Source organism: Neopelma chrysocephalum, unplaced genomic scaffold (genome assembly GCF_003984885.1).
Source record: "Neopelma chrysocephalum unplaced genomic scaffold, ASM398488v2 Primary Assembly neopelma1_189, whole genome shotgun sequence".
NCBI lineage: Eukaryota > Metazoa > Chordata > Aves > Passeriformes > Pipridae > Neopelma > Neopelma chrysocephalum.
In genome coordinates, this window is record NW_020897851.1 from 1404171 (window position 1) to 1418891 (window position 14721).

General features: G+C 42.5%; 1 protein-coding gene across 3 annotated transcripts in view; it reads left to right on the plus strand.

Moving 5' to 3' along the window:
- The window catches only part of IFT122 (intraflagellar transport 122), a 31841-nt gene that overhangs the window by 1932 nt on the left and 15188 nt on the right, over positions 1 to 14721 (plus strand). For 2 of the 3 annotated variants that reach the window (XM_027702612.1, XM_027702613.1), the window contains exons 4-17: positions 345 to 423; positions 1198 to 1274; positions 1706 to 1772; positions 2579 to 2725; positions 3607 to 3765; positions 4621 to 4696; positions 5223 to 5414; positions 6081 to 6219; positions 6824 to 7026; positions 7491 to 7628; positions 8346 to 8510; positions 9358 to 9555; positions 11119 to 11259; positions 12946 to 12999. In XM_027702612.1, coding sequence (XP_027558413.1) covers positions 345 to 423; positions 1198 to 1274; positions 1706 to 1772; positions 2579 to 2725; positions 3607 to 3765; positions 4621 to 4696; positions 5223 to 5414; positions 6081 to 6219; positions 6824 to 7026; positions 7491 to 7628; positions 8346 to 8510; positions 9358 to 9555; positions 11119 to 11259; positions 12946 to 12999 — 1835 coding nt within the window. The remainder of the gene's footprint in view (positions 1 to 344; positions 424 to 1197; positions 1275 to 1705; positions 1773 to 2578; positions 2726 to 3606; positions 3766 to 4620; positions 4697 to 5222; positions 5415 to 6080; positions 6220 to 6823; positions 7027 to 7490; positions 7629 to 8345; positions 8511 to 9357; positions 9556 to 11118; positions 11260 to 12945; positions 13000 to 14721) is intronic. The other variant, XM_027702614.1, reaches the window with a different exon arrangement.

Sequence of the window (14721 nt, forward strand, 5' to 3'; positions counted from 1 at the left end):
TGACTCTCATTCTGTGGGACTCTATGGGCTCAGGGGGCTTCCTGCAGCTGCTGCTGTCTGAGTGATGGGTGTTCCTGTGACAATGTACCCATTTTCCTTGTCACTGTTGCCATGAATCTGCACCTTGGGCTGGCAGCACTGCAAGGCCGGGTTGCTCCCAGGGCTGTGGGAACGGTGCAGTACAGCCACTGGAGTTCCACATGACACATCCAGGCACTCAGTGTCAGCCCCTTTATTACTTGAGCCTTGTCAAGTTCAAGAACTTCTTGCTCTCTCTTTGATTGAGTATCGGGAGTGAAAGTGATTTTTGTACGTGTGGGATTTAAATGATCTCCAATTCCTAGGCAAGCGTTTCGCATCTGGCTCTGCTGATAAAAGTGTGATAATTTGGACTTCAAAGTTAGAAGGAATTCTGAAGTACACGTAAGTGATGCCATTCAGTTCTGTGCTTCAAAAGCCAATTTTGATTATGCACTGCTGCTCTCAAAGAGCTCGAGCTGTTAGACTTGGGAGAAAGTTCATGAAGGTCAGAGGAAATGCCAAGGGTGGTAGGGGAGGGAGGAGGAAAAGAACAGTTGAAGTATCTGAATGAGGCAGGAAAGCAATTAAGGGGATAAAAGTGGGTGGAGAGTCGAAATAAATCTCTGAGTTCAGAGGGCTGATAGAGAACTGGGGAAACTCAGAATAGGTCAGAATAAAATGAAACACAATGTGACCGTTCTTGTATAATATACCATAATTCTGGTTCAAAGATCAAATTAAAGATGGATTTGGTACTTTTGGTATATTCAATCTCCAGGCTCTGTGTTTATATCAGCCCTCTGAAGTGACAGCTCACGTTCTGCTTTGGGCTGCACATTTATCCCGAATTGGTTTGCACGAGCTGGTCACTGCCTGGAGCCTGCATGAGCACACTTGGTTTAGAATTTGGATACAACATTTAGTCATATTTCACAAACCACTCTTGCTCTGCAGTTTTAGCTAATCTTGATGAAATACACTGTATCCTGCCACTTAGAGACAGTTTTTGTAAGGTTTATTACGGATTTACTTTACAGTAATAGCAGATTAACTTGATGTACTACAAACCAATCCAGTTATTTTGGCATCTGGTAAAGCTTTCAGCTCTCTTGCTGAAAGTCAGAAAAGGGGCATTTAAGAATGATTTATTGAAATCTGATTTTAACTTCATTCTAGGCATAATGACTCTATCCAGTGCGTTTCATACAATCCTCTCACTCATCAGCTGGCATCCTGCTCGTCTGGGGATTTTGGTATGTCTTTTCCCTTGAACTTTTCCATTGAGCCAGTGAATTCCATTACAGTTGATAGCTAAGCTAGCCACAGATAGGTACAGCTCTGTGTCTGCAGAAGAGATGTGACACAAAGCTATCTAAGGCTCAGTGATGTTGGATACTGATTTAAATCACTTAATCTCAGTGGGAAAGGACAGTGTAGTGAGGGGCCACAGGATGAAACCTGCTGCTCTGTTATTACTGGAATTTTTTGCAAAGACACCCTCTGTTATTTAGATGGATTTTTTTCCCATTTACTGATAAATAATATATATTTAAGTGTCCTTCTAGCAGTGAACAAAACTTTGATGCCTTTGGAGTCCCAGCCAAGTTCTCTGACAGTATTAGTTTCCAGTCTGAACTCTGGCTCATGCTTATTTGTCATTGGCTTCTTGTTTGTTTTCATCAAGGCTTGTGGTCTCCTGAACAGAAGTCAGTCTCTAAACATAAAACAAGCTGCAGGATCACCTGCTGTAGGTAAGTTTTAAGGATTACCTTAAGTCATTTAAGTTAGTTTCAATACAAACCATTCCAAATAAGATGCAAGCTTAAAAAAACCTGTTTTTTCCCCCTTCTTTTTCAATAGCAAAATTTTTGGGTTTTATTTTGTTCTGTTTATAACCAAATTCTTCTGAAAGCATCAGAGAGGTGTTCTGGTCTCGAGCAAGTGTCTTAGTTTCTCTGTCCCTCTGTTTTTCCGTCTTGTACAATAACAATAGAATTAAATTAGAGGAAAAATAATTGCAGTTTTTGTTTGTAAAGTTGTTCATGCTTTGTGCTGTTGGTGTTTTCAGTTGAAGGAAGTACTACTGTTGGGGGCAACCTGAAGCAAGGGTTCATTAATTGAAGTTATCCATCTATCCAGTACTCTGTCCAACAGAGAACAGGTTAGACCCCAGGCCCCCTCTGTCCCACACCAGGCAGTTCTATCTGATCATGTTCTAAATGTGGTTTTTAAAGCATTCTGGTGTGCTGCCAACACTGCCATCCCCAAAATGGATCTGTGACTTAGCACATGTTACAAGTGTTGCAAGCAGATGATAGCTTTAATTTATTTTTTTATTTCTGTGTACATGATAAAATGTTCTCAATGCAGTGCACGCTGTTGCCATAAATGTGGATTTAGATGCATAAACAAACTGTAGATTTACTGGCTACCTCTCAGAACTCCCTCTTAGAAATATATTTGAATGTACCATCCCTGTGTGAGTGTGCTGTACCATCCTACCTTCCTGCTGCTTGTTTGTGGTAGTTTACTCTTCAATATGTGTGTGTTTTCTCAGCTGGACAAATGATGGCCAGTACCTTGCTTTGGGGATGTTCAACGGCATTGTCAGCATAAGGAACAAAAATGGTGATGAGAAAGTGAAAATAGAACGTCCAGGGGGTTCCTCCTCTCCAATATGGTCAATTTGTTGGAATCCTTCCAGGTAAATAATTTCATCCTTCCTTTTTTTTTTTCATGCTGAATAGATAATCTGTGGCTCATTGACTGCAGAAAAGCTTGACTTTTATCCTTGATGGCACATGCCATGTACGTTACCTTTTTGAAGTGATCGTATGTTGGGGTTTTGGCTTTGCTGCCAGTCTTTAATTGAGTGGAGAAGCTGGGAACAAGTTTCACTTAGATTGTAGACGTGGGATTGTTTAGGTTGGAAAGCCCTCCGAGATCATCCCCCAGCCATTCCCCCAGCACTGCCAAGGCCACCACTGACCCATGTTCCCAGGTGCCACATCCACATGGCTTTTAAATCCCTTCAGGGATGGGGACTCCATCGCTGCCCTGGGCAGCTGTGCCAATTTCTGACCATCCTTTCAGGGAAGAAATCTCCTTGATATTCAACCTGACCCTCCCCTGGCACAGCTTGAGGCCATTTCCACTCATCCTGTCCCTTGTTCCCTGGGAGCAGAGCCCAGCCCTCCCTGGTTCCCCCCTCCTGTCAGGGGGTTGCAGAGCCAGAAGGTCCCCCCTGAGCCTCCTTTTCTCCAGGCTGAGCCCCCCCAGCTCCCTCAGCTGCTCTTGGTGCTCCAGACCCTTCCCCAGCTCTGTTCCCTTCCCTCAACATGCTCCAGCCCCTCAATGTCTTTCTTACAGTGAGGAACCCAAAGCTGACCCCAGGATTTGAGATGCAGCATCATCAGATCTGCAGACACATTTCTTTTGTCTTTTTTACTGATTTAATTGATGGGGTTTTGGGGGTGTGTGGGGGTGGGTTCTGTTTGAATTGAGGGGAGATAGAGGAACTATTTTTTCACTTCAATTCAGAGAGAATATTCTCTCAAATATGTGAACAAACAATTGCTATTGCAGTAGGTGGCAGAATTTTTGGAGTAGAGTAGATGAAGAAGAGGAGGAGTCAGTTTGCAGCTATTTAGAGGAGATCCCAGTACTGGAATCCAGGCCTGGCAGTAGGCAGGATAGTCAGCCAGAGAAGAAAGACCACGAGGAACAGGAGGCCCCTTTCAACTTGTGAGTGAAACTTCAAAGGAACGTATGTACCTCTGTTACCTAGAACAGCACTTTACAGGAAGGACCAAGGGCAGAGTATTATGCAGGGTACAACCTCAGATATTCAAAAATTAGGAGGTTCTAGATTAATAGTTACCTGCATAGCCCCAGTTTGTTCTGCTGGCCTGTGTTCATCATGAGATAGGTGTGTGCTACTCCCCAGGTGCAAGTGTCACACACTGACCAGAGGGAGGGGGCTTGCTAACACTTGGCTTTGTCATTAGGGTATTTTGTCTGATTTTTTTATGTTCAGATCCTGGCTAGAGATATTATCTGCAGCAGAACATTCAGGTTACCATCGCCCTTCCTAGGCAAGGAACTGTGGAGGTGACTCTCCTGCTTTGCTCCAAGCTGAACAGATCATGTCAGAGTACCAGAGTTAAATTTGGACCTGAAGCCTTTCCTCAGCCTGCTGCTGGTCTCACATGAACACATTACACTGATAATTGCATTTCCCCCTTGCTCAGCTCTGTAGACTTGGACGTGACAGTGGCCTTGTACTCCTGTAGCTAAATCAGAACATGGGCCCAGGGGCTTCATGTGTCAAGGGACCACTCCCTCCACTGCTCCCACAGCCCCTGGTGAAGTGATGCCTCAAACTTTGAGTTATTCCTCTAGAGGAGACTGGTTTTTCTTTTGTGTCCCCAAGTTGTCTTCCACAGTTTTCAGTTACAAGGGGTATCTGCTGTCCTTTCAGTTTGTGGCTTTTAACAAGTAGCTTGCAGTAAATTCTGCTGTCCTACTACTTGGTTCTGTTGCTCTAGGAAATTTATTGATAAATTGCTGTAGAATTACTACTTTTTTTTTTTTCTGTAGAGATGAACGCAATGACATTTTAGCCGTGGCAGACTGGGGTCAGAAACTTTCCTTTTACCACCTGAGTGGCAAGCAGGTATGTCTTAAGAGAGTTTGTTCAGGAGTAGCAGGGTATTTCTGATTCTGTTTTGTGTCCTACATTCAAAGTGTTTGTATGCTGTTGCCTTATTAGTTACATTAAATGTCTTCTGTTTTCCTAGCCTTTTATGAGTCTCCCTTTTTTTTAACCATTTCTCCTTCAGCCCTTGTTTCTCCTGTGGCAGCTCAGCTGCTGTCTTGCAATTCTTGTATTAAAGCCCTTACAGCTTTGCTGACTTCTGTGACGTGGTTCACTGGTCTGGAGAGAACATCTTTGTATTTTTTTCAGTGGTTAAAGGGCTTTTGTGAGTTGTTGCATTCTGAGCAGACTGGTTTGTGATTGGAAGGATTCTTGGACATATTTTAGAACTGCCTTTGGGAATCTTAAGGTAGCCAGTGGTTCTGGGTGTTGAAAAGCTGTGCATAGATGAGACAAATGGTATCAGTGATGGCACTTGTTGCCTTCAGAAAATATGAAATGGTCCTTTTGTTAATGTTTTTGATGCTTTTATTTTGCCTTGTAGATTGGGAAGGACAGAGAGCTCAGTTTTGATCCGTGCTGTGTCAGCTACTTTACCAAAGGGGAGTATCTGCTGCTGGGAGGGTCGGACAGGCAGGTTTCTCTCTTCACGAAGGACGGCGTGCGCCTGGGCACCCTGGGGGAGCAGAACAGCTGGGTGTGGGCCTGCAGAGTTAAACCAGACTCCAACTATGTGGTGAGTAGGGACATTTCTCTGACGTTTCCACAGGTCACCTGAGGTAAGACCATACATTTCAAACTCAGTTGCTTAGTTTAGCCATTCTTACTGGGGCAGCAGAACCTGAGCAGTGTCTAGGGAGGTCCTAGAACTGCCACTGGAATTACAAATATCCTGCAGAAGTGAAACCTGGGCTGTAAGAAGGATGTAAGGAGCATAACACCTGCTTTCACTGCATTTTGATTAAAAAAGAGAAGGGAAAAAGAATTAAAAATGTCAGCTAATAACTTCTGGACTGACCAAATCTAATTCCATGATGGGAAGAAAATGCCTACAGGGCAACTGTCAGCCTGAAATGCTGCACTCTGAGTCCTGTACAAGAGAGAAGAGAATCAAAGTAAATTTAAAAATAAACACCTCCCACCCCCCAAAAAATCTAACCAAAAACCAGCCAAGTAAACCTAAGCCCCCCCACCCAGCATGGTGGTCTCTGTGGTGTCTGATGAGATCAGTCCTCATTCTGCCTTGCACTTTTACCATGGTTAAGCACGAGTCAGCTGTAACTGGTATCTGTCTATACATTATGCAGGGAAAGGGACGTGGTGCTCCTATAAATACCACACACTTTGCCAATTCTCATCTCCATGTACCAATTAGCTAAAATTATTCTCTTCCTGCGTTCAGGCAGTAGGATGCCAGGATGGCACAATCTCCTTCTACCAGCTGATTTTCAGCACAGTCCATGGGCTCTACAAGGATCGCTACGCCTACAGGGACAGCATGACTGACGTCATTGTCCAGCACCTCATCACGGAACAAAAAGGTAATTCCAGGCAGGCCAAAGCTTTGCTCAGTTTGGTTTGGGTTTTAATTAATATCCATCAGAACGCTTGGAATATACTGTGCATGTATCTGACAGACTTTTGTTACTTTGGCAGTCAAACTGCAGAGCACAGTTTGCAGGAGGTGAGTCTGAACCTGGGCTGTGGAGGCTCAGCACTGACAAGCTTAATGAAAGATGTGGGGATTGGAGGAGGCATTGGGAGGGACAGGGGCTCTGAAGATAAGGTTTTAATCTCTGAAAATGAGATAAAAATACATCATATTTAACTTTCTTTTTCCTTACTTGTAGCCAGAAGAGTTTCAGCTGATTTTGTTTCTTCGTATGTGCTGGCTTTTTATGGCAAGGAATCAAAGTACTGCTCCAGAATGTGCTGTTGACAAATCATAGAGGGTGATAAACTATGACGGGGATAGTAGATTACATAGATGCAGAACAACAAACATATCTGAGCAAGAATGTGCTTTGAATGTTAAAGGTGCTTTAGAGAGATTCAGTTTTAATGTGTTAGTCAGTTTTCTGATCTCTGTATCTCTTATTTTTGTGTCAGCTTATACTGAATTGTTTTGGTGTTTTTTCTTTCTAGTTAGAATAAAAGGCAGAGAGCTTGTGAAAAAAATTGCAATCTACAAAAACAGATTAGCCATCCAGATGCCAGAGAAAATCCTGATTTATGAGCTGTACTCGGATGACTCTGCAGATATGCACTATCGGGTGAAGAAAAAGATTGTAAAGAAATTTGAATGTAACTTGCTGGTGGTGTGTTCAGATCACATTATTTTATGCCAGGTATGTGCCTTAAAAGCTAGAGTAGTCCTGGGGTGTGTTCAGAGTTGAACACAGCTGTCCCAATGGCTGGCAGGACATGACTGTCCCATGGGATCTGTTCCAGCTTTTCCAAGGCAGTGCTTTTGTGCTGTGCAGCACTGACATGCTGCTGGGCAGTTGCTGTGGCACAGCTCAGGTGCCTCTGGTTCAGTAAAACTGTCTGTGTAGTGAACTTGATAAATTAACACAGAATCCAAGGGAACTTTTTGGTGGGAGAGAACTACTAGAAAAAGATGGGGAGTGTTTGGTTTTGTTTGTTCATAGCATTGGAAAACCTTAAAGACCCCGTTAAATTGACTATTTGACTGTATGATTTTTATATGTAAAAGTAGGCACATCTGCTAGTATAGGTATAAATGTAGGACATCAGATATGGATTTCATCTTCACCTCCAGGCTGTATTTTGTATCTTACTGTGTCCTTAGGAGAAGAGATTGCAGTGCCTCTCATTTAGTGGTGTTAAAGAACGAGAATGGTTGATGGAATCTCTTATTCGTTACATTAAAGTAATTGGAGGACCCCCAGGAAGAGAAGGGCTCTTAGTTGGCCTAAAGAATGGTCAGGTAACACATCATGTCTGGTATGTGTCTTTTCACTGCAAATAAAATCTGTTCTGTGCTCCTAGGGGGAGATGTTAAGAGCAGCAGGCTGTTTTACAACCTAGAATTTTGACAGACTCTTATCTTGGGATTAAAAATTAATTACTTCTGTCTTTCATATTCTGTGACAGTAAAATTAATACAAATATGTTTCGTTTTGTCTAAAGTCTGTGAGTTGTTAGGATGAACTGACAAAAATTGCATTCTTGTTGAACTGAGAGCAAGTTTGCCTGTGGTGGGTGTTGGGGGTGTGTACAGCTCTCCTGAACACTTGGGAGGGTGTGGGTGTTCTCAGGTGAAAGTGCTGTCTGCTTCACACGCTGGGTGGCAGCTGGAAAGGTCAAACTGGAGCTCTGAGGAACTGATAGAGAGGAAGTTGAGATCCTGTGTGTATCTGTTATATGTTCCTGTATTAATGTAACTGTTTAACTAGTGGAGCATTAAGAATCCAGGTGTGTAGCATCTGATTTATTTGTATAGACTTGCAACCTAGAGCATGTTGTGGCAGCCAGTCTGCTCAAGAGACCTCAAACTGGAATTTACTTAATCTCAGCTCACAGTTTGTCTCTGAAAAAACTTGCGATTGCCCACTTTAAACAGCACCAAAATTTGTTCCTGTTACGCTGTTTCTAGTTTTGGGGACAAAAGCGGGTGGAGTGACTTTGTTTCCCACCTGTGTAGATCCTGAAGATCTTTGTGGATAACCCATTCCCCATCGTGCTGCTGAAGCAATCCACGGCCGTGCGCTGCCTGGACATGAGCGCCTCGCGCAAAAAGCTGGCTGTGGTGGATGAGAACGACACCTGCCTCGTGTATGACATCCATACCAAAGAGTTGTTGTTTCAGGTAAAAATTAAAAGCTGTTGGGTTTTTTTAAAGGTGGGGCAGGAGGGCAGGAAGTAATTCCAAGCACAGAACGTCCCCAAAGTGTTGCTGTGCAGAAATTCGTGTAACTGTCATTTAAACTATTAGTCACATGTTGTAGGATTTGACTGTGATCTGTTTATCAAAACCACCCTTTCAGAGGTGGTAGAGAGGGAATGAGAAGACAGGATATGTATGTGAGCAACAGCTGAATAAAAAGCACTGGGACATGTGACCTTTTCAGTTTAATTTAGAGCTCTCTCTTCTTTCCCTCTGAAGCATTACAGTAAATGAACATTTTGGTTTTATCATTCGTATGAACAGAATTAAAGTCTAAACATCTTTGTTTGTCGTGTATTCCTAGGCTATAAAAGGAATCATGATAATGCTCCCTTCATTGGCAGTTTAGCAGTCACTCATTAATGTTGCTTAAATGTTTTCAGAGCACACTGGATCGCAAGCATGGAGTGCTGCAAAGATAGGGTCTGTAACTTCCTTTGTGTAATGGGCACAGAAATGATCAATTAAATCTGCTAACTAGCAGATTCCATTATTGTGGAATTTGGTTTTATGTTCTACAGTTTGATAGTAGAGGTCATTAGTAAATCCACCTTAAAGGCAAGACAATTACAGCTGTGTATTAAAATATAAAATACATCCCTGTGAATCTGTTTAGGAATATACTAGGCTGTAGGATATTAAAAATGGAAATAATCAGTGTGTATATGCACCAGGCTGTCTTAGGTCAAACATTCTATCTGAAGGAGGTGTATTTCTTAGGAAAGATATGATTGGATCTGTTGTAATCCTGAGTTGTTTTGCTCACTAGGAACCCAATGCTAACAGCGTGGCCTGGAATACACAGTGTGAGGATATGCTTTGCTTTTCTGGAGGAGGATACCTCAATATCAAAGCTAGTAACTTCCCTGTCCACCAGCAAAAACTGCAAGGCTTTGTTGTGGGTTACAATGGCTCCAAGATCTTCTGCCTTCATGCTTTCTCTATGTCAGCTGTTGAAGTTCCGCAGGTAATCCTTTAATCTCATTAAGTGTTGCTTTATATCTCATAAACATGAATCTTTAGCAAGTGAAGAAGCTTTTCTGAGATTTACTTGTATTCCATTACTAAAATGATTGCAGTTCACACTTTATTCATTGTTATTTAAGTTGTATTGTGTGATCTATTTTATTTTTGTTTCTTCAGCATTAATTAAGCTAACTTGCTTTTTGCTGTTGATAATTGTTGTTTCTGATTCTCCCTTTCTACTTGCTAATGCACATAATCTCATTTAGTGCAGGCCTTACCTCCTTGAGTATTTTTGCTGTATTCTTTCTGTGTAACTTTTCTCCAATTGTAATTTCATTTTTCTTATAAGTACATCAAATACTGTCTTACTGTTGCTTCATCAAGATGTGTTTAGGCAATGTTTAAACTGTATATTTTAGTCTGAATGTATGGTACATGAGTAGTCTGTATTCTAAATTTATGGATTGCCTTCCATAAAATGCTGTTTTCTGTGTCATGAGAAGCAATGGAAGGGTCTGAAACAATCCAAAAGACAAAACAGAGAAAAAAGATTGTGACTTGATGCACCCAAGTGTGGGCAGGATTTGCAGGGTCAGTGCAGGAGGCAGAATGCCCTGTCTTGTACTGGCTGGTGAAAGGTGTGTTACAGACTCCTCTGTCCCCTGAGGCCCTGTGCAGGTCCTTACCAAGGCTCTTATCTGGAGTGCTGGGCAGCCACAGGAGCACCAGGCCTGGAACACTCCTGTCTGCCTTTGGCACACTGTAGAATACCAAGGTGCCACAGAAACACTGTGCAGTGTCACAGAGGCAGCTTTTCCAAAGATGTGCTTTTGGAGGGAGGGAGTACCAAAGAGTGTTGATAAAAATAACATAAAAATCAGTAACATTCTGCTGTGGTTGCAGACACAGGTTAAGGTAGTGGTGCTGCAGTGCCCCCCATTCCCTCAGAGGGTCAGACTGTGCCAGCAGACCCACATCCATCTGTGTGTGTGTCACCATGCAGCAGTTGGCAGTTCCCCTTTTAAATTCCTTTTAGGGCATCTTCTGGGCTTATTAGTCACAGTCTTGGTAGAACAGCTTTGTCATCAGTGTTGGTGCAGAAGGGTTACTTCCCCATGGAGCCTCTTCCTGTGTGTCTGGATGTTTCCAGGGATGCATCACACCAGGCAGTGGTGCCACTTATGCATGCTGTTGGCCTTTGAGAGTACACTGCTCCTCCTTTGCTCTGCTTCCACAGTATTGAAAAAGCACAGTCTACATCATATTTAGCATGTCCAGTGCCCTGAAGAGTTCACATTCTTAACTACTTTCTAGAATGCAAGGAACTGAAGATTTCAACATGGATGGGTTTCTAATGTAATTAACCCAGCTTGTCTAAATATGATAATAATCACCCCAGAATGCTGTTCTGTCTGTATACAGAACCCAGATGTTTATTCTCTGGGCAGCTTGTAATGGTTGTGGTTAGAATATATCTTTTTTTTCCCAATGTATGTAGAGAATTTCACTAATATATCCCAGTATTATGCTTTCTAATACATGTTTTTTCCTTGGCAATCCTCAGTCTGCACCCATGTATCAATATCTGGAACGAAAAATGTTTCAAGAAGCCTATCAAATTGCATGTTTAGGAGTGACTGATGCTGACTGGAGAGAGCTGGCCATGGAAGCCTTGGAAGGGCTGGAGTTTGAAACTGCTAAAAAGGTAAAGCAGTTATTTACTCATTTAGTAGAAAGCTTGGGTTTTACATTTAGATATTTATATCTGTGTGTGTGTATAATGTATGTTTTATGACTGGAATACAAGAGGTGTTCCTGGGTCACTGTCTTGCTTGTTTCTAGTGTGTTTGTTGTTCCACAAACGGGTTTGTTATATACTCAGGATGTTGAGATGACGTTCTAAACTGAAATCTAATGTATCTTTCTGGATAAATGCCGTGTTCTAGATCAAAGTGTTCGATGCAAAGAAAATGGTTTCAACTGGAAAATGCGTTAATGAATTTAGGGAAGCAGAACTGGAAGCCGTTCAGCAGTGCCCACCGGGTGGCAGCAGAGGATGCTCAGCTGGCTTTGTCCCCCCACCATCCCCCGTGCTATAAACTTGCCCTTTTTTTCCCCCCTAAATATTTAATATAACCTCAGTACATGTTCAGAGATTTCTCATTCTTTGTTATCTACCCATTAAGGTTCTGTGAAGGCAGTGGTGATGGGAAGGCATCATTTCAGTCCTTTTCTGCCTGGCATGCCTTGCTTTGGGGAGTGGTCTATGAATGGGCATAGACTGAAGAATTAAGTTTTCTATGGCATAAAATAGTTCCCTATTTTCTTTCACCACCTCTGCTCAAATAAGAGAGGGCAAACTGAGTTCAGTGTCATGAATATTGTATGAAAGACAGAACACTAAAAATACACCGTGAATGGCCTGTAATGATAGGAATCTTTTAATAACGGATTTTTTTAAAAGGAAATTAAATACTTTTTTTTTCTTAAGTGTAGGCATCAGAATAATTCCAGTTTCATGGATGGCTTTATGCAAATACATACTCTTAAAAAGAAGTTTTGAGTGCCTCCTTGGAATTCTAAAGTAGTGCCCTCTTAGAATTAGAGCGGATTAATTCGAACAAAAGCAGCTTCTTGACTTTAAAGGCTCTCATAGTTCTTAGTCCGATCTGATGTAAGCAGAATATTCTCTGCCCTCTTAAGCATTAGTTTGGTTGGAAGTCTTGAATGTGCAGCCCAAAGAGTTAAATTTCTGTTTTGTGATGCATGTCAGGAATAAGTGCTGAGCTGCTGCAACTCGCACGTGACTTTGCCACTTGAGACTTTGAGTTGCACATTTATCTCCATTTGCAGAGATATTACACTGTCTTGCAGTACTTCTATCATCTTCTTACTTCCTTTCCTCTCTCTGAGTTCCTTTCATGCTGGATTTTCAGAATGGTTTAAAAACCAGAAGTGTGTGCAGCAGGCGTTGACAATACGATCAATTATGTGTCCTGCCTTGTAATACTTTCCTGAAATTTCCTTGGCTGTATCACACCTTACATCAAAATGGAGAAGCTATCAAATAGCCAGAATAAAAGGATGTAATATTTTAATTGCCACTCTGTATTTCTTGGGGGACTGACAGGCACAGCTCCCAGTCCCTGCTGTGCTGCTCTGGTCAGTGCTGAGCTGTTTGGGTTGTACCTTGTCTTGTTCACTGCAACGGCTCCGGACGCAGTTGTAGTCAGAGCCCTTCAGGTTCAGGACTGCACAAACCCAAACCCAGCAGAGTTCTGCCTGTCCTGCTTGCATGAAGACACCTTGATTCATGCATAACAGTATTTGGATTTTTCTGGCTTTTCAAGCTAATGTCTTTTATTCTTTTTTCTTCTGTTATTTTCAATAGGCATTTACCAGGGTACGAGACCTTCGATATTTAGAACTGATCAGCAGCATAGAGGTAAGAGAGTGTTCAAGATGGTGTATTTTCCTGCACTTACTACTGTGCCAAAATCAGTACTTTCTGGTTTGGAGGGACTTTTGTTTGGATAGTGCTTCTGACTGTTGGAGATGTGTTTGGAGTGAAAAATCCTGATTGGCAGAGGTGACTCAGGTTCCAGTCATAGGACTGAAACTCCATGGAATGGGGGTGTGGGACAAGAACTTCTGAAGCTGTCTTCAGAAAAACAGGAAAAATGTTCAATATTCCATTAATAATTGGTAGAATACTACTGTGCTGACAAAGCTTAGTACAGAATACTTCATAAACATGAGTTCATTAAGCCTTTCCCTACCCCCCGGAGGTAGGTAATTACTACTATCTCCTCTGTGCAGAGACAGAAACAGGCCCAGAGAAACGAAGTGACAAGCTCAGGGACTCATGACAAGTCTGTGACAACTGGAAATAGAATTTGGGATTCCACACTTCCATACTGTGCTCTAATCCCTCCTCCCTATTCTTTTCACACTTCTTGATAGAATTTCACCCAACAATAACTGTCTGTCATGAGCACTTGAAAAGACATGGATCACCCTTGTCCTGCAGAGTTGGCTTGATAATGCTTAAAGATCTACATGGAGGTGGCATAAAGGGAATTTCTCTTTCTTGTGCTAAATAGATTTACACCTTCTCTGAAAGGATACACTCCTTGTCTTCACGTCTGCAGAGCTGTCCTGCTGCTGTCAAAATGCCAGCTGGTTGCCGTGAACTTTTCTCTAACACAGGACAAAGTTCTGCATTAGGAGCCCCTTTTTTCTGTTGTTTTTTTTTTTTCTTCTCAAGGGTAGGTAGGTAGGTGGGAGTGTTTTCTCACCAGTACTAAGTTTTCTTTTCCACATATGCTTCTCCAGATCTATTGAGGATATTCTGGATTTGTCATGTCATATTCTGTTTAATGAGAAAGATTCCCCATGTAAATAGGCATAAACTTACTTTCAGACTTCTTGAAAATGCTCCTTCTGCAGTAAGTTCTACACCCTGCTCACTCTCTCCTGTGGTGGATCCGATTCCTTTTAGGGCTTGTAGGGGTGTAGCTAAGCACACATGTTCCATTAATGTGATGGCTTTCTCTCAGTAATGACACTTTTTTTTCCTAATTGATGACAGCAGGAAACATAGCTGCCATCTCTATCTGGCAAGATTCTGTGGAGTCTTTAAAAAATGGTTTAACAAGTCCTCTGATTATTTGTTTAACCAAGTTTTTGAAGGGAACTGTCAACACCAGCCCAGCGTCTGCCCAGTCAGTAAGTGTGACAAGGAGGAGAGATGGCTGATCCCCCTTTGGCAGTGGAGGATTGAATTTGGATGCTCGTGGAATGCTTTTCCCCTTGCGTGCAGTTTTCTTTAAATTCAGTCCATAGCCCATGACGTGGGCTAACAGCAGAAATAATTTTATCCCAAGCAGGGTAGTGATGTGTGTCCAAGGTACAGGATACAGCACACACATGAAAACACACACTCGTGTGCGTGTCTGTGTCACAAGTCCCTCGTGGTCAGGGCACTGCTGTGCTTTGAGTCATGTGAAGGGTTCTCAGTGGCACTGCCCACACAGGAAGGGTTCTCCATGGCACTGCCCACACAGGAAGGGTTCTCAGTGGCACTGCACACACAGGAAGGGTTCTCCATGGCACTGCACACACAGGAAGGGTTCTCAGTGGCACTGCCCACACAGGAAGGGTTCTC